We start from the raw sequence: 23,998 nt of genomic DNA, 5'->3' as shown, positions 1-23,998 counted from the left end.
AAAAAAAAAAAAAAAAAAAAAAAAAAAAAAAAAAAAAAAAAAAACTTAGAAAAATTGCCATGACAATCCTCTAATTTCTAATTTGATCAATGAGTTTACTATACTTTGTTAAGTGTTACAACAAGTGTGCTATTCTCTACTAACGTGTGAGTCACACATGTTGTGATATCCCACGTTGGTTGAGGAGGAGAACAAATCACCATTTATAAGGGTGTGGAAACCTTCCCCTAGCATACGTGTTTTAAAGCATTGAGGGGGAGCCCGAAAGGGAAAGCCTAAAGAGGACAATATCTGCTAGCGGTGGAACTGGGCCGTTACACATGTGAAGCTCAATTAAAAGGTAATCTAACAACTAACATAAGGGGTTGATCGCAACACTTAACAAAATATAGAGGACTGAATGATGAAATTAAAAATTCAGAGATGTGATTTCAGGAGTGGTTTGCAATTTTTCCAAAAAAAATCCTATGTCTGTTTAACATCAATATTCAAGAGATAGTCTTCCACAATGCAATGCAAGGGCACGCTCTTTTCAGCTATTATCTTATAAAATTTAAAAGTGACGCAATTATTGGAAGATTTTTCTGATCAAAAATAAAAATGATCAAGTCAGCATACTAATAAATAGCATGAAATAATGACGATAAGCTACTTCATCACCTAGAACCAAGTTACTAACACACTGAGTTGAATCATGGATGAAACCTTATGAGCTTACTGAACTTTACGAATGAGATGGGTAGACTTTAGAAGGAATGCAGACAAATTGTGACACAGTGGTGAAAGGAGATATTGATGGTAGTGATATTGATACTGACCATATTGTACACATCATGAAAATATGGCATCAACGAAGGCCTCTGGATCAAAAGGTTGAAGATCTTCTAACCCTTCACCAACGCCAACAAACTTTACAGGGATGCCAAGCTCGTCGACCACACTGACCTGAGAAAGAAGGATTATATCATCAGAGAGTAGTTGGCGGTCATGTCATTTCAGGAAGTTGTTCATCTCAGAATTTTAAGGCATACCACACAACCACCTCTTGCAGAACCATCAAGTTTTGTCAAAATTAAACCAGTAATTCCAACTACCTGTTACAGAAGCCAACAAGCTTGTCAATTGAAATTTCTTGGTAACTACAAGCAGGATTGCAACATGCTAAGAACTCCATTAGCTATTATGTTTCAAGAATACTTGCCCCAAGGTAAAAGACACATAAATATAATAATCCACATGCATATATTGTACTCAGCAGATGATGCTATATTTTACTTTTGGGGAAATCGTGAACGAAAACTTGCAAAATGGCAAGAAATGATGCGTGTCATCCAAGAATATTCATTTAGAAGGAAAAGGATAGTAAAAGTTACATCATTGAACTCCCTTGCTTGTGGTAGCATATTCAAACCAGTTGTCCCATCCAATACCTGCAGGATCTCCTGCAATTGTAATGAAACTCTTAATAAGTACATGATACTACGTAGAATTTCATTTTAATGACCAGATATCCAACTTTTATAAAATTCTTCATATCTGCTTGAACCATAAATTTCATGGGAAGCAGTGTTGGCCTGAATGAGGTAATAATAACAAAGTAGAAAAATGGAATTTTCAGTGATCTGAGTATCATCTGCCTTACAACTAATAGTGTCATATTTAAATAAATTATTTTCCTAACACAGAAATCAAGTTTGATTTTAACCTCAGCTAACAGCCGAAAGCATTGGAGGAAAAGAGAAGAAATCTCAAAGAAAAGGTGCCACTCACCCCACAGTCCCGTGCATAATAACGTCGAAGATAAATTAAATGCTTATGCAAGTGTAAAGTGCAAATCCCTACACCGAAAATACAAGAAAAAAGCTTTGCAGTTGCACTCATTGAAGTCTTGACAAGAGCCTTTACGCTATACAAAAATATGTCTTTATTACTAGGTTAAAACTTCAGACTTTCACTTAATACTGGGTAGTCACGCATGATAATGTTGAAGGAAAATTGAATGGCTTATGCAGTCTAGAAGTGTAAATGCCTACACATCCGGCTTTTGAAATAGAACAAGTCAACAAGGTAAAACGAAAAAATAGTAATGCTTACATTAGGTGCCCCGGGCATAACTTTTTTCACAGCTTTCTTGCATGCTATTAACTCTTCCATCAAACTATAATTTGTATGCAGACCTATGAAAAAAAAAAAAAACCAAGATTTTCATCTATTAAGAAGACACAAGAAAGAATACTAACAGTAAGCCGATACACTACATATACTTACGTCCAGATGTATCACACAAAACAATGTCAAAACCACCTTCTTTTCCTTTCTTTACAGCCTGTGATAGAACTATCAGGGAAACACTTCAAGAGGATAAGTTAGCATCCACAGTATATGATACAAACTTCCTCAAACATTACAATGTCAAGAAAAAGAAACAGAGCACTATAACTACTGCATACCTGATGACGCCTTGGCATTGTCCTTTTCAGCAACAACAATCTCACATCCACATCTCTCTGCCCAGATTTCCAGCTGATCACTAGCAGCTGCTCTAAATGTATCACCAGCTGCCATCAATATCTGGCACACAAAAATGTAAATTACTATATTTCCATCGAGTTACTTTTTTAAATAAGAAAGTAACTTCCACTTAGAAGGGTAAGAAGATCATCTAACCTTGGCTCCTTCGTTTTTTAGTCTAAAAGCCAGCTTTCCTGCAACATGGAGTTGAAAAGATATTACTGGGTAATTTGAGTAATAGCACCGCAAATAAATATATCCCAATTTAGCAAATAGACAGAGAAGTAGATAGCTTAACCTTATGCAATATGAGGTCATTTTAATTTCCTAAACTTGTCTTACTGGAGTAGTAATAATGAAATTGCAACAAATAAATGGGAAAGTATATTTAACATGCTTTTAAAAGGAAATATATTATGTTCGAGCCATATATATATATATATTTTTACGAGTCAGGCCGCATGAAAATCCAAGTAAATATCCTCAAAACTACGTAAGAACTTCTGCCAAGAAATTATCACAAGAAATTATCACAAGAAATGAGGTTTAAACTCAATAGAATACTCATACCATGTTAATGCTAGGTCTTACCAAGAGATGTTGTCTTTCCACCTCCGTTAACACCAACTATCATAATCACGGCCGGTTTACTGATGACATGATAAAAGCAGAATCGGAGTTAGTGCTTGAGATATTGCGCTTAGTTAGATAGATTGCACAAACTAGAAACCAAAAAGAAAGTAGACCGGAATCCAAGTTGAAGTTCGGTTTTGCTCCCCTTCCCTTTCAACAACTCCAACACATTCTTCTTTAAGGCATCCTGGGATCGTTTTGATCAGTGTATTACAAGTTCAATCAAGCGTTACAAACTATATGGATATAAAAATATAGAATTGAAAACCAAACTTGGAATCTAAAGCATTTCTTTCATCAAATTGGCGATCATCAACCAAACTACCACTTCAAAAATTAAATCCAAATTCCATGATTCAAAACTCAGAGCAGTACATAAAATTTTTCATCGACAAACTTAAATGAGTATAAAAATTTTCATAATAGAAATTTCTCCAAATGAAACGAATTCCAATTCCAAGCAGAAAGAGAGGTAAATTGCTCACTGTGCCGCTAGAGCTTCATTTAACGTTTAACGCAATAATTATTAATTCATTTCCGTGTAGTAAGCCTTTCTTTCTTAGAACACAGAGTAATGAAACAATTCGTGAACTAATTACCTTTATTTCACTACCCGATTTTAGCTTCCCAGACAATATGTCGTCACGCAAGCTCTCCACGATCTTAATGGTGATCCTCGGCCCGAAATCAGACACCAATAATGCCTACAAGATTATCAACACTACGATTAACCATGGAATTTCATCCGGCTTACAAATGATTTTTCCGATAGACTCCAGTATTAAAAGGACTACTTATATCAGTAACAAGAAAATAGCTCAATTACTAACATTCAAGCCATACAAAAATTCAGGTCTGAAAGAAGGTTGGATTTAAGCTCATTCTCGGAAATAAAGACCTGAGGGAAGTTGTAAGATAAGAGACATATGTAAACCAAAATCGAATTACACCTCCGTGGAATCCACATTCAGAACAGTGGATTAGATTAGATTTGACAAATTGGAGTTCAAAAAATCCAAGAATTCCTGAACAGAACAGTTTCCTAAGTAGGCAATACTTCCTTGAGACGAACATAAAACAAAAGAGAGAAAATAGAGCAGGAACAGAATACTGACCTCTTCGAGTTCATCGAGAACTCTATCGGTCTCCGCGAGGTTCCAGTAAAGAAGAAGCTCATCAATAACAGCAAGATTGTCTCGAGTCTTTGAGAAGCCTGAGAAGACCTTCTCGACATCGCTTTTGGCCTTCTCCTTAAGCAGCCTGCCAAGCCGAGTGAAGAATCCCGTCTGACCAGCGGAGCATCTGAATCGAGAACCACCGACGCGGCCTTTCCTGGAAGGAGAAGTCAGCCGGAGAGATGGAACGATCAAGCTTCGAGGTGAAGGGTTTGAGAGAAAGGAGAGATGAGAGAGTGAGGCCGCGGCCATTTTTGTTACAGCTCCGAGAACGGAATGTTTCAGAGCCAAATGGATAAACCAACTACCTTCGGTAAACGTCACAGATCGACGTCGTTTTGGTTTCCTTCTGTCAGTTGAAAATTCCTTTATACGACGTCGTTTATATTTGGGCCTAAATGAAAGTAGGCCCAATGTTTATATAGAAACTTTTAAATATTTATAAACAATATAATTAAAATAATAAATAACTATATTTTAAACAATAAATTTTATATATTATAAATAACTTTCCGGCCTACACCGTACGAGAAAATCCGACACTAGAACGTTCGTAGTTCCGACGATTCTGTTCCTCGAAATAGATCCACAATGCACCTTGATAGTTAAGAACATTGCATCCATCGACATCTCTATCGCTGTTTTCTCACTCCATAACGTATAACTGTTAGGAATCACGAAACTCTGCAATGATAATATTGTCTACTTTGAGCCTAAACTCTCGTGATTTTGCTTTACAATTTCTCAAAAGATCTCATACAAATAGAAATATATTCTTTATTTATAAACTCATGATCATTCTCTTAATTAGCGAACCGTGATTCTCTCCCAACAATCCTCAACAAACACTATATAGCCTCCCATAAGGCCTGAGGAGCCATCAAACAGTCTCCCCTTAACAGAGGCTCGACTCCTTATCTGGAGTCCTTGAACAAAGTACATCATTTGTGTCGACACTCGAGTCACTGAATTTTATTGATATGACTAAGTTAAAGGCATGACTCTGATACCGTGTTAAGAATTACGAAACTCTTCAATGATATGATATTGTCCACTTTGAGTATAAGTTCTTATGGCTTTGTTTTGCGTTTACTAAGAGACTTGTATCAATAGAAATATATTCCTTATAAATCCACGACCATTCTCTTAATTAGCAAACGTGTACCCTCTCTCAACAATCCTCAACAATTTCTCTGAGATCGGGTCTGAAGGTTGCCTAATAGAGACGAATTTTTTTTTCTTTTGTAAATTAATGAATTTCGATTTTTTTAAGAATAATTATTTAATTTAATAATAATAGAAGATAAAATAATATTGATATAAAATGACCTCTTCAGTGTGTAGCCATTAAGTTATATTTTATTCTTCCCTCTTTTTTTTTACTTATTTATTAATAATTTTTTCATATATATTAATCTATAAATACAAACTATTTTTATGATAATTTGTTCAAAATTAAATTATGAATTTAGCCTATAAATTTCTTAATTTGAATTTTATTAAATTTCAATATTTTAAATTTTTTTAAACTATTTTAAAATTTATAAACTAAATAAATACAAATTAAAAAAAATTAATTCTATAAAATGGATATTTGAATTTGGTTATTATTTGGACTTCAAATTTCAAAAATAAATACTTTTAATGAAATTAATTTTTTTTATACCTATTAACCCAATAGAAATTAATTCCAAAACGGTTAGAAATAAAATTTTAATTCCAAAACCAAATATGTTAATTTTGAAATTAGAGCGACTAAATGAAAATGAAATTAAACTCTCGAGAACAAATAATGTTAATTTTCAAAATCTACCGACCAATAGCTTAGTGGATAAGTTACGCGTGATATATATATCTATATATATATATATATATATAAGATAAAGTAAAAATGGGAAGAATTTTCTCTCGAGGAGACTAATCAATCTCTAGAGAAAGATCGAGAGAGAGAAACAAGTTTTATTTTATAATCACGTGATCTAAATTTGGTCTAATTTAAATTCTATTTTAATTTTAAAAAAATTAAAAAAAAAATATTTTTATTATCTTCTTTAATCTCCTTATGGGATTTTTTTATTACTAATTAAATGCAAAGTTGAGACATTTAATATAGAATTAAAAATTTAATAATTTCCCAAAATTTAAATTTGTGACTAATTTTGTTTTCTATATTTCTATAAAAATATAAGTTATTTGGGAGAAATTTCTACGAAAAAACAATTAATTCAAGATTGTTTCTAAGGTACTTTATAAAAAGCAAAACAAAATAAAGAGAACGACTTATTTTGAACTTATCCATTATTGAACCAGTCATGATGTGTTGGACTAGATGACTCGAGTCAATCCATCGTATTTATCATTCCTTCTTTGCACGGTTTTTCTACAAATTAATGATTTTTTTTAAAGACTCGATACTAGGTCAAGGATACTACTGGAGTTTAGAAGTAGGTTGATAGCTGGTCGAGGTAGAGGAGGGTCGTCCCGAGGCGTTAGTCTTAGGGATCGTTGTCAATTAGTTGATACCTCGTGGTCGAGGTAGAGGAGGGTCGTGCCGAGGCGTTAGCGTTAGGGATCGCTGTCTATTAATTGATACCTAGTGGTTAAGGTGGAGGAGTGTTCGGGAGCTATGCGGTCACAGAAAAGAGTCGTTCCGAGGCGTTAGTCTTAGGGATCGTTGTCTATTAATTGATACCTCGTGGTCGAGGTGGAGGAGTGATCAGGAGCTACGTGGTCATAGAAAAGGGTTGTCCCGAGGCGTTAGTCTCAGGGATCGTTGTCTTTTAATTGATACCCTGATCTCGAATCCTCGTTTTGTAATAAACTCTTAAACAATACGTTTATCTGTAAATACTTTTGTCTTTATGTTTTTAACTGTGGTGTTGCTCGTTTTCGAATTTGTACAAAATTTTACAGTATTTTTTCGTTGTCGATCCGTCTATTCACGCAGCGATTTGTAGTTCAAAATCTCGAAATCGGATCGTAAATAATGGTAAAACTTGTAATTTTGTGTCTAATAGGTATCTAAACCCGAGTAACGATTTCATATTCGAGTTTCGTCGTTCCTTTCTCCCAAATTTCCCGCAAATTCCATAGCTATAAATTTCCCCCCAAATCGTGATCTATAAATTCCTCCTAACCCTAATTTGATTCCTCCACAAGAAAAACAAATCCAATCCTATCTCCCATTCGTGATTTCCTCTGTTTTCCGTTTTCCTCATGGCGCCAATATCGAGAACTCTTGAAATCACAGTGATTTCTGCCGAAGATCTTCACCGTCGTCGGAAATCGATGAAGAAGAAATCATTCGCGACCGTCAAAATCGACTCTCAGAATCTCGGCAGCACACAAATCGACGACAGAGGCGGTAGCTATCCTTTCTGGAACAATAAAATGGCGTTGAACTTGCCGTCGAATGTAAGTTTCATGACTGTATATGTACATTCTGGAAATTTCTCGAGGAACGAGATCGTCGGAACTGCGAATGTTCCGGTATCGGACTTTTTAGGCGGCTTCGTGCCGGAAAGTTATTTACATTTCTTGAGTTACCGATTGCGAGATGTTAGAGGTGAGAGGAATGGAATCGTTAATATTTCTGTTAGAGTTTTGGCTTCTGATCATACGTCCACTCCACAAACGCGAAAAGTACAAATTCCGGCGGAGAAAACTAATTTCGGCGGCGGCGTAGCAATCGGAATCCCTATGGAATTTATTGAATACTAATGAAATTTATTGATTACTTGTTTCGAGTTAAAAATTGTGTATTTAGGATAAAAATGTGTATATTTTCGGAAGATCATTTATTATACTTCTTAAATTTATATATTAACAAACAATCATTATTTTAACTTTTATTATTATATTTTAATTCAATAATATTATGAATGGAAGGTCCGAAACTTTAACCTCTGGATCGGTAGAATATGTTAATTATCGCTGAATTATGTTTATTTTTGCATGGTTAATGAATAGATTCCTCGATTTCAATATACATTATTATAAACGTGTATTAATTAATAAAATAACATCGATTCAAATTATTACAATTATTTTTGGGCTAAACATATGTTTTAAACCTTAATTTTTGATTTTTTTCAATCTAATTTTGTCTCTATACCATTTTTAAATCTAGTATCCAGACAATTTTAAGGGTTAAAAATTAACTTTTAAATATTTAAGTTCACAGGCTAAATTGACAAAATTTTAGAGGAAAAAGTTATTTAAACAAAAAATTAAATTTCTCTCGAAATGTTTTAGAAATTTGAAAGAAGAATGAAAAAATTCTTTTATGTTAGGTCATTTTCACCCGACAACTAGAATATAAGATGAAAGAGGATAAGTCTTGTTGAGTTATTAGTGTTTGATAAAAGTCTCACATCCACTAATTTAGGAAATGATTATAGTTTATAATCAAATAATACTTTCTCCGTTGGAATGATGCCTTTTGTGAAAGCCCAAAGGAAAGCCATGAGAAGTTATACTCAAAATGGACAATATCATATACTATTGTGGAGAGTTATGTTCATCTAACATGGTATCAGAGCCATGCCCTAAACTTGGCCATGTTAATAGAATCCTCAAATGTCGAACAAAGGACTCCAAAAGAAAAAGGAGTCGAGCCTCCCGTCTTGAAGGCATAGTAAAAAATGACTAAGACTCCAAAAGAAAAAGGAGTCGAGACTCGATTAAGGGGAGGTGTACTTTGTTCGAGGAGAGGTGTTGGATGATGAAAGTCCCTTAAAAAATGACTAAGACTCCAAGAAAGGAGTCGAGCCTCGATTAAGGGGAGGTGTACTTTGTTCGAGGAGAGGTGTTGGATGATGAAAGTCCCTTAAAAAATGACTAAGACTCCAAAAGAAAGGAGTCGAGCCTCGATTAAGGAGAGGTGTTGGATGATGAAAGTCTCCCATAAGCTAATTTAATAAGGAAGGATCATGAGTTTATAATTTCCATCGGTTAAAGTAGAGAATTGTAAAGCATGAGTGGAAAGTGGGGCAAAAGTGAAAAATATTATAAATTGACTTATTTACAATTGCACCCCAAATATGGTATGGAGGAGAAAAATTGTAAAAGAAAAAGGACAAAATAGCAAATTCCACTTTTTTTACAACACGGAGACTGATTGCGATCACTCAAGCATGGAATTCCAAAACCACTAAAATTAAAAAATAAAATAAACATTTTCCACGGGATTTAAAATTTAAATTCCCCCCCAATTATCACCCTGTCATTAGTGTCCCCCACTACCACCAAACAAACAAACAACAGTCCAATAACATTTCGACTCGGTTCCATGTCATTCGTCTGTTATTTGTATAAATTGACAGCCCGGTGTTTTTAGTATTTGGACTACCCCTAGCCAACTCGCCTTTTCTGTTCAGAAGCAACCCGCTTTTTTTCTTGACCATTTCTCTCAACTTTCCATTTCCATTCGCTTCTAAAACCCTTGTCCTCTATCTCCGATTCTCTTCAAATCCTTCCTTCTTGATTCTGCAATTTCTCGAATTCGTTATGGCATATGCTGAATTTTCTTCACGAACAATCGAAATCACTGTGATATCGGGAGAGAATCTTCAAGTACGTGGAAAGCCGATCAAGAGCAAGAGCGATTTGTTCGTCACTGTTCGATCTGATCTTCAGAACGACTCTGTGAGAACGAAAATCGACCGCGACGGCGCTGGTTTCCCGCGGTGGAATGAGAAGCTAGTCGTTGATCTCTCAATGCACGCGGCGTTTGTTATTGTGGAGGTTTGTCTCAGGGTTTCGAGTCGGAAAATCAAGATCGTCGGGACGGCTAGGGTTCCAGTGGCGGATTTTACTGGTGGATACTTGCCGGAAAGTCATCTGCAGTTTTTGAGTTACAGGTTGAGAGATAAGAGAGGCGATAGGAATGGAGTTGTTAACTTGTCTGTGAGAGTGAAGATGGCGGCAGGAGTTGAGCTTCCTTCGTTGCAAAAGCAGGGGATTGGAGTTCAAGTAACGGTGCCGATGCCGGAAACAAAAATCCACGGCGGCAGCAGAGGAGTCGTAACTGGTATTCCTATATGGAATTTTAGTTACCGAAGTATTTTATTTTCTTCGTACATAAACATTCATGGTAAAGATTAAGAATCAGAACGTGAAATTATGTCAAGAACTAGAAACAAAAGTGGTATTGAAAGTTTTACTTCTGTTTCTCGTTCTTAATATAGTAATGGAAGCATCATTCTTAACAATTTCTTCATTCTCTTCTTCATCACTCTTCTTTATATTTGTTTTTGTGTTTATATGGCTAGAAGTTTTTCAAATTTCACAAAACTATTAAATTAGCTAATACATGATGATCGATTGAGTCAAATAGGTCAATAATTTGCATTAACTATAGAATTTAAAGACATATTAGATACCGATGTCGACCTGACAAGTAACGGATATCTATCTTTATATCTCGAGGTCCAATCATGGAATCAAAAGCTCCAACAGACTTTGATTCTTCATGTCAAAACTTTATATTGGCCAACATATTCATGCCGGTAGATATTCGAATTAAATGCAACCAAATTTCAAATGATCCAAATTGATTAAATGAAGTCTTATTGACTTCCTGAGTCTTCCAACATTTTTTCTTACGTATCAAAACGATTCAAATTCTCAATATTTTATAAATTTTATAAATTAATAAATATAAAATTAAAAATTGAAATTCATATTAAATTTTTTGAAATAATAGAAATTCTTATAGATTGAAATATGGTTAAAATATAATATTTGGAGAATATATTATAATAATTAGTTATAAAGTATATCTTATATATCTGTAATTAAAGTATATCTTATATTAATCGAGTATATTTTATATATTGTAATAGTTAATATATATATTTTTTATTTTAAGATATATCTATATTTTATACCTCTGTAATCAATTAATATTTTTTCTTTATTTTAAGATATATCTTCCTTATTTTAAGATATATCTGTAATCAGTTAATATTTTATCTTTATTTTGAGAGCCGCATATTTTATATTATGATTTGATTAATAGTATATTTTATTTTATTTTTAATATTTAATTAGTTATATATTTTCCCTGTTCACTTTCAATCCCACTTTTATTTCTCATTCTTAACAAATACACACTCGACCAGCTAAGAGCATACTCCTTCTGTTCGGGTGTTTGAGGGGTCGGAGAAAGAGAGTTTTCCCTACTCGAGCTTCTCCGGACTTGTCCTGTTCGAGTAGATATTGGTTTTCAACATGAAAGCACATAGAGATTACCAAAAAGATTAAAGAAAAAGGACTTAAAAAATGTTGTCATAATAAAACATTAATATAGCATTCTCATTTCAATGGACTCCAAAACACAGTTCCCCTCTAGCAAAGTACATACATACTTAACCATACAACAACAGCAGCAGTAGCAGCTTCAAAACAAACTCTGCAGGAGCGACCCTTTCAAACAAGGTCCCCCTTCTCCTCACTAGCCATCAAAGCCAATTGCGTGCGCTTCGTCGCTCGTAAGCTTTGTCACACTTCTTCGCTACTGGAACCGTTCGGCTTCAATATGTTGAACTTGCAGAGCGGGCAGGTTGCATTGATGTGTAGCCATTTGTCGATGCAGTTGCAGTGGAAATGGTGGTTACAGGGCAGCTCTCGTAGCTCCGTTTCGTTTTCGTAAGCGCTGAGGCAGATGCTACACTCCTGATGATATAAGATTTCGGGTTAGGAAAAAGGGACGAAGTTGTTTGATTTCGTGTATTGTACACTCCTCTTCCTGTCTCGATGGTGCTTTCGGCACAGAAGAGTGAGGTTTTTGAATGTCTTTAGTATCAATTACCATGATGAAAAAGTTTTATGAACGAATCCAATAGTATTCGAAGAACGGTTTAGAGAACTTCGAAATCTTTAAGAGATATAACTTACGGAACGAAATCTCGAATCGGAAACTTACAGAATCTTCGGGACGAAGAAAATGCTTGGTAGGTGCATCAGTGTCACATTTAGTCATTATTCCTCCAGTAGATTCTTGAGTATCACCAATCCCTTTCTCAACATCACATGTTCTGTTGAATATGTACTTCGGTAAGCGATCGATCTCCTCCTTCGTTGCTCCTTCCTGAATTTTGCGGGTTAGAAACGAATCACGGTGAGTTGACAGTAGCAACAGTATAAGTATCATCACAAACTCAAAAGCTAATTGTAAAATGTCAAGCAGATATAACTCGAGGAACATTCTCCGTTCTTGACAACATTGTCACGCTCTAGCATAAGTCGATAATAACTACAATAGAACCTATATGGTTGCGTTATACTGATCAAACATGACCGGCCGCTAGAAGGGATTAAAATACTAACCAACAAACAACAGAACAAAAGTATCTACTTAGACAACAAGAAGTGAAAGACTCTAGACTAGGTGACTAAATATACGAACATTAAAGAATCTGAATGTGAGATCCCACAACGGTTGGAAAGAGGAATCAAACATTCTTTATAAGGGTGTGGAAAACTCTCCCTAGCAGACGCGTTAAAAACTTCGAGAGAAATAGTATTAGAGCCAGACACCAAGTGGTGTGCCAGTGAGGACACTGAGCCCCAAAGGGGGGTCAACACCGGGTAGTGTGTCAGTGAGGACGCTGGGCTCTTGAGATCCCACATCAATTGGAGAGAGGAATGATTGTCAGCGAGAACGCTGGGTCTTGAAGGGAGGTGGATTGTGAGATTCCACATCAATTGGAGAGAGCAATGATTGCCAGCGAGGACACTCGGCCCTAAAGGGGGTAGATTGGGACATCCCACATCAATTGGAGAGAGGAATGATTGCCAGCGAGGACGCTGGGTCCTGAAGGGAGGTGGATTGTGAGATCTCACATCAATTGGAGAGAGGAACGAGTGCTAGTGAGAACGCTAGACCCCGAAGGGGGTGGATTATGAGATCCCACATTGGTTGAAGAGGGGAACCAATAATTCCTTATAAGGATGTGGAAACCTAGACGCATTTTAAAAACCTTGAGGGGAAGCTCGAAATAGAAAGCCCAAAGAGGACAATATCGGCTAGTGGTGAGCTAGGGCTGTTACACTGATTTAGTTACACGTTTAGCATCGATTAGTGTAACAAGAATCCACGATAGCACCCCTTAAAGCGTTTTAAGCCAATATTTCATCTATAAACAACACGCAAAAGGATTGTAGGATGGCGTCCATTTACAACAAGTTAAGTCAAAGAAACAACAAACTCGACCCACGAAATTGAACAAAAGCTCATTGAATCTACCTGATCGGTAACCGCATACAAGATAGCAATTATGCAAGGAAGACAGCAGCAAATAGCAACACCAACAAGACAGGCAATTGCGACGCAAATCAGAACAAACACGACGTCGAAAGCAAGGAATGTAATACAAAGCCTGCAATGTAGACCATGGAACTGATAAGAACTCGAACAATTAACGAGTTACGAAACAGTTGGTTTGAAGATTAACAAACCAGTATAGCTGAGGTGAATCATCTATCAATTCTTGGCCTCCAGTAGTGACCCAGTAAAATCCTAGCAGCCACCAGATGAAAGAGAACAAGGTATTTGCAGATTCAATATGCTTCACAAGATTGCTATGAAAAATGTAAATGCTAGAGATTAGTAATCAAAGATCCTCAGAGCTCAATGCTGTAAAAATGGCGAATGAACATTGCCTTTACCTTGGTTCTTCTTCATTCACGGTAAGCTCTTCATCTCCATCACTTCCAGAGGCGGAATTCGAGTCATCGCCGCTCATCCAGTCGCTGCCACGGTCCAATCCGGCGGGCTCTCTCGTCAAGTGCCGCCGCTTATACTCAGCTGCAACACAGGACATGTGAATTATACACTGCAAAGCATATCCAATGATCCAAAACCTAAGCGGCACAGAAGGATTTTCGCTCGTGCTGAGCCCTAGGATAGTGAAACTAATGGCGACGAAAACCAAGTTCCATAGAAGGTCCAAGAGGATTATCGGCTTCGAGTACGCCCAATCGCTCTGCCGTTCCTCCAGCTGCTCGGCGGCGGTTTCACGAACACGAACGGAGGGCTCTTGAAGCATCATCTGCCGGCCACTTGCACGGCGGAGAAGACGAACCGCGCCACGAAGAGGCTGAGGCGAACGACGAATAAACCCTCGCGATCGGAAGAATCCATCGGCGACGGAATAGCCAAGCAGAGGCGAATTATCCACCGTCCGGATGGGAGAAGAGTACAGTGGGATTGAATCACGCATTCTAGCGATTCGATTATCGATCTCTAGTATGAACTTCGAAGTTTCAGTGAAAAAATTAGGTCAAAAAATCACAAAACTCCAAAAAAGCAAAAGGTATTTCACGAAACGAATCGAGTTGATCTTTTCCTGAAGAATCAAAGTGAAGCCAATCCGAAATTCCGGATTCGACAGATCAGAATCAACGAAGAATCAGCTGGGACCTGAGGGAAAATTCAGAGAAGATGAAGAATCTGTGAAGCTGGAAAATCGAATCAAATTGATTGGGGGAATTGGAGAACTTACGGAGAGCTTTAAGAAGAAATGTAACGGCGAGGGAATCCGATGGAAAGAACATCAACTTTTCACGAAATTCACGAGAATTTAGACACAATTTGTTGTTCGCTGAATGTAAAATCAATTGTCAGTTTTCAGTCAACGCGGGTGAAGAACACAAAATTAGTGAACATTTTAATTTTTTAAAAAATGTTATAATTAGCTTTAACTTTAATGCTTTTTTTTTTTAATAATTGTATTTATCATTATTATAATTATTATTTTTGTAGTTATCTAATTTTAAAATTCATGGATTTCTATGGAAATTAATTTTATTTTGTGGTTTATTTACATTATCCATTTAAACCCTATATCCTACTATGCATTAAATAAATACATTTTTTCAAATATTGTATAATGTTTAAAATATGTTAAATTAATAAACTACAAAAAAAAAAAAAAATTATACTATTGCCAAAAATATTTTTAAAGTGAAAAAAAAATTATTAAGTTAATTTTAGAGGGACAAGAAAAGTATTGAAAGATTTTAATAACTCTGTAATCTTTTTTAATTTAAAAAATACTTTTTAATTTTTTTTAAAAGACGGTGTAATATATTAATATAATATAATAATAAATTATATGATTGAGTTCGAATAAATGGACTACACATATGGACAATACTTGATTGGACGGAGACATAAAACTCGGTTTATAAGTGGGGACAAAGAAATCTAAAAAATTATGTATGAACTTAATTAACATTTGGTTAGAGATGTCTATTTAATTCGAGTTCGAGCAACTAATGGAAATAAGCAAGTAGATATTTTTTTTCGTTAGCTTAACGAGGACGGAGACGAGAATTACGTTCTTCGTCCCCACTATTTTTCATATATAAATATAAATATATTTTTATATATTCAAATTAGGGCATATATGTATATATATATTAAAAGAAAAGTGTAGGGACATTAAATAAGAGGGTGGGGGGCTGTCTAAGAGCAAAGCATTGAATGTTAGGCTTCCCAACCACATTATAAACTCTTTTTTTTTTCTTTTTTTTTTTTAAATATTTTGAGTATATTTACTTTTTTGCCCTTGAGTTCGGCTCGACCCAATCGTATCGATTCGATTTCTTCAGTTGAGTTTCGTTCGTTTTGGTTGGTTGAAATAGAAGGCAACATAAATTTTAAATGTTGTAGAGTACAAATATAAAGAAAAATAATATATAAAAAAAATATTTATTATTATTAAATATAAAGAAAAATAATATATAAAAAAAATATTTATTATTATTAAATATAAAGAAAAATAATATATAAAAATAATATTTATTATTATTAAATATAAAAAAAATATATTTAATTTGAAAGATTCAAATTAATAACTAATATATTAGTTACATTAAATTAATATTTAATATATTAGATATATTAAGCAAAAGTAAAAATTATATTTAAATTTTGAATAAAATTCTAATTAATTAAATATATTTAAATAAGACCTCATGTCCAAATAAAATAAATATTTTAATATTTATATTTATATATATATGTTAGCAAAAAATTCGCATATGAAAGAGATTTATCAGTTAAAAGAGTTAGAATATATTAAAGATTCACCAGGAGTTTCTAGATGGATGAATGTTCGAGATGTTCCGATGAGATAATCAACACATGTGTCAATTCCCAACAAATGTGTCCAAGCAAGGTAAGATGTCTGATATGTCCCAATGCATAGATCGTGTTGTTGGAAACTAAGATGACAATGAGATGCAAGGTTGTGTTGCACATGATTGAACATGCACGCACGAACGACGTGTGTTACTGAACGAACTTGAATTTTGCACAAGGTGTATTCAGTTGGCAAAGACAAGTCTCACCAAAGGTTCGACGAAGTCACCAAATCGGAAAAAAAAATGTGAATGGAATTTGAGTCCCTCTTAAAGCTTGTCATGAGCGTGTCAAGATCACAATGGAACACGTGACAATTAATTTTTAATTCTAAATAAAATTAAAGCCAATGAATAGAATAGAACAAGGGAGCAAAAGTCAATTACAAACCACCAATAAAAACATCATTTTCTACCTACTAAAAAAGGCATAACAATCCCACACACTACTCAGATTAAATTATATCCTAACTTTTGTCATCATCCATAACAAATAGCCAATTTAAACATAAGTGAACAGAACACCACCTACCATCTTAAACCTCAATAGTTCTCGACTCCGTTTAACTAAAAAAAACACAAACACGGATATGTATGTCTATATATACATAGATAATAGTTCAATAATATCTAGGAGTGAGGGATCAAAATCTTTAACTTCTTGCGTACGATGGTATATGCTTTAATTACTTGATCTATACTCAAGTTGTATGCAAGATTACAGAACTAAAATAAAATGAACATATAAAGACCAAAATGAAAGAAAAGTTCACGAACCAAATTTACGTCTCCCAATACAAATATTTTACGGGGCATTTTCGTAAACATACATGTGAATGGGTTATTTGGATTACCTCCATTTCCACCATAAAAGTAGGCATGACTTTAAGCTACCAAATGCCCTATACATAAAGTTACTGCAAAAGGAAACATTTAGCTAATGCAGGAAGTTGAAAATGGCGATCAGATTGGCGCAAAAAACACACAAATCAGCTAATCTTTTGAAATTTTGAGAACTAGAACAAAGAATATTTGCCACCTACTGTGCAGCTTCTTTCCATTTGTTTTTGCTTTCTTCACCTTCTAATCTTTCACTACTATATTGACTTAAAATAGGGATCAAAAAAGGAATAATACCTGGATCACTAGGATAAACAGCCCCATCATCCTTTCAGTGTTCAATGTAGCTTCCAAAAGCTTTTGGTTGCAACGAGAATTCTTTCCCTTCCTTGTGATCCCGGCTCTTTTTCGTGTATTGTGGCGGTCCATCTTATCGCTCGAGCTATGCGGTTTACCCTTTCAATAACTTCAGGATGGTCTCGAATCACTACTGTTCCTTCAGGACGTAAGATTCGGTCCATTTCCACCATTAGATCAACAAGGTTACACCTACAGGGAGCCAAAAAGTTCATTTTACTTGGTTTGATTATAAAGCTAGGATAATATGGGCAGCCACAATACATGAAAAAGAGCCTACTTTTGAGATCAACAAGGTTACACCATTAGATCAAGATAAGTTATTTAACAAGGTATACAGAAGTTTACAATTTCATCTGGACGTTATACAAATGAAAAGACTGTACTAGATGATAAGCTTTCAGGGGGGAATGACTATTTTTCGGAACAACGATACGAATTTACTAACACTTCTTTATCGTCATAAGTGATCGGCCAATTTATTAAGTTTTAAATTTGAAGTCTACTAAACTACCATCATTTTGTTTCGAGTTGTTAAACTCGTTCGCTTAAAATCAACCTCGAAATATCTCAATATTATTCTTTACATAAAAACTACATTTGGTTTTATGCTATGCCATTCGTTGTCAAAGCTTTAGACTGATGAATGAAATTTTGCGGTAAAAAACAAGGGAATAACAAGGCAGCAGCAGAATGAAATAACTGAGAATGGGTGAAAATAACAATGCAAAGAATGGGTGAAAATAACAATGCAAACCTTCTCTTGTCGAAACCTGGATATCTAACGAGTGATTCGATTCCAGATACGTGGATAAAATCATAAGAACGTGGGTACGTTGAGAAAGGCTCACACCTGAAACCATCAAATATTGGTTCATCAATAAACAATGCACATTCGAAACATTCTAGTTGTGAGGGTACCCACATCACCGGCCTCTCGAAACTCGAAATGAAGAAAATAAATATATACTTCTGAAGTGGCTATCAAAAATGAAAAATTGAACGATAATGGTTTAAACTTTAAAGAGAGAATTTCAGCTAAAATCCCAGGGAAGATCACTAATCTGTTTCGAAAACATTCTCTAGGAAGAATTAAAGTAAGTAATTCAAAACTCACCAGTCATGGTAGACTCCAATTAAGCCCCGGTCATATAAAGCAGCCAAAGTGGCTGGCTTGTGAGAAGGAACAACGTTCATCACCCAAACTGGGTCAGATCTTATGGCTGCAGCAAAGCCTCCAAAAAATGCATTCATATCCATCACATTGCGTACTGCTGGGGTGCCCAGCTTCAGATTTAAAGACTTTTTGTAATAAGAAATCCTCCTTTCCCATCGCCGAGTGTCAGCATTGAACACGTCGAGACCTTTTTTCACAACTCCAGCTCTTGAAGGAGCTTTTGCTAGCCTATCCGGCCATTTTGGAATTGTGCCAACAGAGATCGCTTCCTTGGCAGAAGACGTTCTACTCACGCATCTATTTAATTTCATGTACCTACAATAATACAAAGTCATGTCAAAGAACTACTTATTTATGGATTAATGAGAATTTTCCATACGCCAATTAGTCCAGTTAAAATGGGCTTTCAACAGTAATTACCACGCACGATTTGGATCATCAGACTCACTGCACAATTCAAGTCCAAATTCATTTTGATTAGGAAGACACGAATCTCCAGTAGGCTTTTTCCAGATGACGGTATTACCATCTACGGCAATTAACTCATAACATAATGCTCTTGCAACACTCTGAAGATCTGCCCATTCTTTGTCTTGTTTGGGCCATTGTACAGGTGGTCCAGATATGACCAAATACCCCCCTGGGCGAAGTACACGATCAACTTCAATGAAATATGTAGCATCTGCAAAAAACAGATAATTATATGATTAAAAGAAATCAACACATTGTATATATTGTCGGAAAGAGAGGAGTGGATACAGATGGCGTGGAATTCACTTCATGTTTAAAAGCCAAATGTTTCAGTCTATAAGTAACTGAAATTTATGGTAATTTAAGTCCAGAATATAACATTCTAAGGGAGCTCCAATTTCTCATTATCTAAATCATTTATAAGATGAAAAGAAAAGAATCTTATTACTTTTTTAGTGGCCATGCATCAGATTTCTATATCATATAATATAACTTTTTGGTGATAATTATAAAAAGAGGATATAAACATCTCCTATAAGCTCATAAAATCACGCTTTGGTTATACTTAGTTCGAGCAGATTAAGGTTACTAGAACTCACTGTAAGCAGTAAACGGAATTAAACAACGTGAACAATGCACCAAATCAAATGAGAATGCTGGAAACGGGAGTTTCCGAGTTCCAAGCATGGCAACAAATGCTGGAACCCCTCTTTCCAAGGCAAATTGAATCTGGGATTTATGGGAATCTCTTGGAGCAAAAGACACAGTAAGAATGTCCTCAGCAAGTAGATACCCTCCGAAACTAGCAACCTGCAAAGAGCATCAAATTCGTGATCTCTTTATTAAAATTTAAAACTGTGAACAAAATTTCGACATGGGACAGTAAGGAAAAAAGGATTGGTCTTACCCCACAGCCCATATCAAGTGCAGTCCTTAGAGTGCCACCCTTTATAGGAATGTATTGTCCAAGTTTCTCAATATATTGCACCGCACCGTCTGGAAACATGGTACCGCCACCTGGAAAAATGAAATGCGGGCCTTCCTGCTTCATCCATCCTTGATGTCCTTTCCTGTCTGCAATCTTATTGTGAGGCATGTTGCTGTGCCATATCTGCACAATGAATGTAAATAAATGGCACTTAGAGATTGATCTTAAGCATTGACGTGAACTTAAGACTAGACTCCGATTGATCTTAAGCATTGACGTGAACTTAAGACTAGATTCCACACCAATTAATCTTTAAGCGGAATAATAACAGGCCAAGATAACATCAAAATAAACAAATTTGTATTTTGACATTGATACTAACCAAGGTGCCATCTAATATATGCATGGGATTAAAGTCAAACAGAGAGAAATAGGCTAAGGGTTTAAAAAAAACCATAACCAATATTCGGATATTACAGCTTCAGCAGGGTCCATCAGAAAATTTAACTGAAGTTTTTTTCTTCACCGAAAGCATTGATATTATTTTCATCTCAACTACGAGTATAACAAAAATCCCCTGAAACCAGACAAAAGCTATATCTTTTAATATTAAATTAATTCATTTCTTAATTTCCTCGCTCTTTCTTCCTGAAACTTTATGCTTACAGAACTTAATAGAAATTGAGAAAAATCATTATCAAAATCTACATTTGTGGGGAAAAGAATTAGAAAAAAAAAATAGCAGTACAGACTTTCTTTAGTCCCAGTCCATTGCTTGAATGAGGCAAACATACACCCTAATACACGTTCCTCAACACTGAAGGTTTTATTAACCTTGAACTCTCCCTTACATAGTAAAAATCAAAGGCAAGTTCCAAATACTAAAGGAGAATGGATAGCCTACAACAAGATGCAAAGTACAGATGTCTATCTATGTTTTTCCTTATTCCACCACGTCCCCCACCCGACTTCATACCCCAAATATAAATACACATACTTAAAACAGTTGATAACTCATGGCAAGCACATATTTTAAATCACATTAAATATCGCTGACTCCTAAGGCCAGGAACTATCAAATGAATATCAATCCTTCCTCACCCACAGTCCCCCATGGCCATCTTCTGCGCAAAAGAGTGATTTCTACTTCCAAGTAAAAAATGTGTGGTTTTTTTACTCAACCTTTCATTTAGAGAAATGAAAAATGTACAAGAGCATACAAAAACAAGCCTACAGAAGGAGTCCATGGCTACAAAAAAAAAAAAAAGACTCCAATCGAAAAGAATAAAATCAAGCTAATAGTTACAAAACATAAGATTAACAAATGCTCATAAGGACGCATTAGATCTCACTACCTTCTTCAAAGATCTCTCCCCCTTAAAAGTCCCACTATTCCTCTCGAACCACACTCGCCACATAATAGAAAAACAACAAACACATATTAGAATCTCCCCTGATTCCAAAAAGGAGAATAAAAGCTCCTCGATTAAAGAGTAACTCTCCCTATTACGCACCAACTCGAAAAGGAATGAACAAACTTGCAGCTACCCAAAAGATGATTCAGACCCCCCTGCTGCTGTCAACAAAGGAAAAACAATGTGTGGTATCCAATCAATCGGGTAGGGAATTGCTGGTCTCAACATATCACCCTTAGTGTCATACATTGTGCTTAATTAAATCTACTAATTCATAAATGTTCATCCGGTTACCTACTATCAACCGCTCCATGGTTCATATGCAGCTTGCTAGTTCATTGCTGGCCTACTTAAGTCATTCACACGCTCTATAGGGATAGATTACACATTGTAAACTGCAATTTATTTTCGGATAGTGTACACCTCTAGGTTTAGAAACAGATGTCCCAAATCTTCATGAAGCAAGAATCATAAAACTAAAGACGTTATAATTTTTTGAACATCGCCAATAATTAGAAAAACCTCGATACCTTGTGCAAGCTCTCCGGCCATTGGACAGGTATCTTATACCCATCGGGCGGTGGAATTAAGCAGAGCGGCGTCTCATCAGGAGGCGGGCAATGTCGCTCCCTATAATAATTCATCTCCCTGCTCAATTGGCTATTCCGCCTCGGATCCTCGCAAGGCATGTGATCCACAGCGGCGGCAGGGCAAGCTTCAATAGCCTGCTTTTGCCCAGCCTCAACCAACTCCATAATTCGCTGACGCTGCCCTGGATCAGCATTAGAAAGCAGCAAAGTCTGTCGGCCAGAGGCAGCAAGCGAGTCACCGAGACGAGTGAAAACGAGAAGAAAGAACAACACAACCAAACCAAAAAACGCCAAGGAAACAATATCAAGAAGTCGCCATTGCCGCGTATTTCTCTTGGAAACCGGCAAGTTAACGTGACCCATCGTTCCAGAAATCTGGATCTGATCAATCAAACATCTGACGAACAACGCGGTTTTGTCGGTACTGCAAATCTAACTCCAACCGGTACTGGAGATGGAAGATTTAGCACGAATTGAAGCAGAGAAACATGAAAACGATGCTCCGATGGAATCAGATATGAGATTGAATGAAATTGAAAGTAATTTCAAAGGGAGATTGAATGTTCGGTTTGAAGTGGGAATCCACAGTCGAATCTCACTCCCTCGGAGCTTCGATGATTCAGAGACAGACAAGGGTCTCACTTTCACCTGAATATATTTAACCGACTTTCATTAGAGTTAAATAATGTCTCTAAATTTTAATTTTTTTTTATTAATATTTTTTTTTTAATTTTAAAAATATACTTAAACTTTTAAATTAATTTTAAAACATTTTTTTTATAGTTAATTTATTTACGCCGCTTAAATAATCTATTGTTTTTAGTTTCATCCTTCATTTATGAATGAAACGTATGTCGTAAATGGTTTAGCTCGGACACGGGACCGTTTAATACTTGAGAGAACCCAGATGGATGAATATTTGGGGTGTTTCGATAAGATGATCGACACATGAGTTAGTTTCCATTGGATGTGTCTGAACAAGTGTGGATAGTCGATGTGTCCCGAGACATAGGATGACTATATGATGCATGAGTCATGTTGTTGAAAATTGTAATGACAATGAGATACGACGTTGCTGTGTCGCAGACGATTAAACATGTACAAACGGTCTGTATGGTCAAACAAGTTTGGATTTTACACAAATTGTGGTAAGTTGGCTAAAAATCAAGAGTTCGACCAAGCCACACAGAAAAAGACTTCTCATAACTCCAAACGCCAATTCCATTAATATTACCGTGAATTAAAAAAGAACGAACTTAAAAATATTCGTGTTTGGAAATACATGAACAAAGAGTTGAGATATTTATTAAGAGGAGAAATAGAAGGAAGTGATTTATGGTGTAAGTAACTTTTTGTAATGACAATAATTATTTTTAAAAAAAAAAAAGTTTGAAGGGTACCAATTTTATAAATACTAATTATTCTAATGGTAAATGCATTTTTAAACTTTTTTAAAAAAATTTAAGAATATAAAATATTTTAGGATTTTTTTGAAATAAAATATTAGTTTTCATTTAAAATTAAAGAAAATTCTTTAATTTTAAGAATATTATTGAAATTTTTTATTTTTGAATACTTTTATTCATGTAACCTATATATAATAAAAAAAAATAATGTTGCAATATCAAGTGAAAGTACAATATAATTTTAATCAAGGATTAAATTAATTTCATAGGAAAATGCTATTTTTTAAGAATATATTTGAAGAGATTCTGTTGGTAAAAAAAAAAAAAAAAAAAAAAAAAAAAAAA

General features: G+C 35.2%; 5 protein-coding genes across 7 annotated transcripts in view; 2 read left to right on the top strand and 3 right to left on the bottom strand.

The window, feature by feature from the left end:
* Positions 1-4,626, bottom strand: part of LOC111441319 (cell division protein FtsY homolog, chloroplastic) — a 5,571-nt gene extending 945 nt beyond the window's left edge. The window contains exons 1-11 of the mRNA XM_023078269.1: positions 4,260-4,626; positions 3,744-3,848; positions 3,258-3,331; positions 3,103-3,161; positions 2,668-2,705; positions 2,451-2,571; positions 2,269-2,337; positions 2,095-2,177; positions 1,374-1,442; positions 1,032-1,094; positions 819-945 (exon numbers count right to left, since the gene is read on the bottom strand). Coding sequence (XP_022934037.1) covers positions 832-945; positions 1,032-1,094; positions 1,374-1,442; positions 2,095-2,177; positions 2,269-2,337; positions 2,451-2,571; positions 2,668-2,705; positions 3,103-3,161; positions 3,258-3,331; positions 3,744-3,848; positions 4,260-4,571 — 1,107 coding nt within the window. The 5' untranslated portion in view covers positions 4,572-4,626 and the 3' untranslated portion in view covers positions 819-831. The remainder of the gene's footprint in view (positions 1-818; positions 946-1,031; positions 1,095-1,373; positions 1,443-2,094; positions 2,178-2,268; positions 2,338-2,450; positions 2,572-2,667; positions 2,706-3,102; positions 3,162-3,257; positions 3,332-3,743; positions 3,849-4,259) is intronic.
* Positions 4,627-7,437: 2,811 nt separating this feature from the next.
* On the top strand, positions 7,438-8,130 carry LOC111449849 (BON1-associated protein 2-like). Its single transcript, XM_023089934.1, has one exon. The coding sequence runs from the start codon at positions 7,536-7,538 to the stop codon at positions 8,037-8,039; it is 504 nt and encodes a 167-aa protein (XP_022945702.1). The 5' UTR covers positions 7,438-7,535; the 3' UTR covers positions 8,040-8,130.
* A 1,697-nt stretch (positions 8,131-9,827) lies between these two features.
* LOC111453142 (BON1-associated protein 2-like) lies at positions 9,828-10,424 on the top strand. The gene has a single exon (XM_023094119.1). It carries the CDS (start codon positions 9,828-9,830, stop codon positions 10,422-10,424), a length of 597 nt encoding a protein of 198 aa, XP_022949887.1.
* Positions 10,425-11,581: 1,157 nt separating this feature from the next.
* Positions 11,582-14,991, bottom strand: LOC111445592 (E3 ubiquitin-protein ligase At1g63170-like). 2 transcript variants are annotated; one of them, XM_023084070.1, is made up of 6 exons: positions 14,828-14,991; positions 13,992-14,745; positions 13,782-13,904; positions 13,570-13,702; positions 12,247-12,411; positions 11,582-11,996 (listed from the first exon to the last, which is right to left on the bottom strand). In XM_023084070.1, the coding sequence occupies exons 2-6, from the start codon at positions 14,543-14,545 to the stop codon at positions 11,823-11,825; spliced, it is 1,149 nt and encodes a 382-aa protein (XP_022939838.1). In that variant the 5' UTR covers positions 14,546-14,745; positions 14,828-14,991; the 3' UTR covers positions 11,582-11,822. The 2 variants fall into 2 exon arrangements, with proteins under 2 accessions (XP_022939838.1, XP_022939848.1); XM_023084080.1 differs by lacking the exon at positions 14,828-14,991 and having other exon boundaries at positions 13,992-14,818.
* Positions 14,992-17,109: 2,118 nt separating this feature from the next.
* On the bottom strand, positions 17,110-22,895 carry LOC111445561 (probable methyltransferase PMT13). Of its 2 annotated transcripts, XM_023084028.1 has the most exons (8): positions 22,188-22,895; positions 20,222-20,425; positions 19,914-20,124; positions 19,264-19,525; positions 18,784-19,158; positions 18,424-18,519; positions 17,607-17,858; positions 17,110-17,386 (listed from the first exon to the last, which is right to left on the bottom strand). In XM_023084028.1, exons 1-7 carry the CDS (start codon positions 22,608-22,610, stop codon positions 17,648-17,650), a joined length of 1,782 nt encoding a protein of 593 aa, XP_022939796.1. In that variant the 5' UTR covers positions 22,611-22,895; the 3' UTR covers positions 17,110-17,386; positions 17,607-17,647. The 2 variants fall into 2 exon arrangements, with proteins under 2 accessions (XP_022939796.1, XP_022939787.1); XM_023084019.1 differs by having other exon boundaries at positions 17,110-17,858.
* Between the last annotated feature and the right edge of the window lie 1,103 nt (positions 22,896-23,998).

This window comes from Cucurbita moschata, unplaced genomic scaffold (genome assembly GCF_002738365.1).
Source record: "Cucurbita moschata cultivar Rifu unplaced genomic scaffold, Cmos_1.0 Cmo_Scf00001, whole genome shotgun sequence".
NCBI classification, from domain to species: Eukaryota; Viridiplantae; Streptophyta; class Magnoliopsida; order Cucurbitales; family Cucurbitaceae; genus Cucurbita; species Cucurbita moschata.
This window is presented reverse-complemented; position numbering and strand designations above follow the sequence as displayed.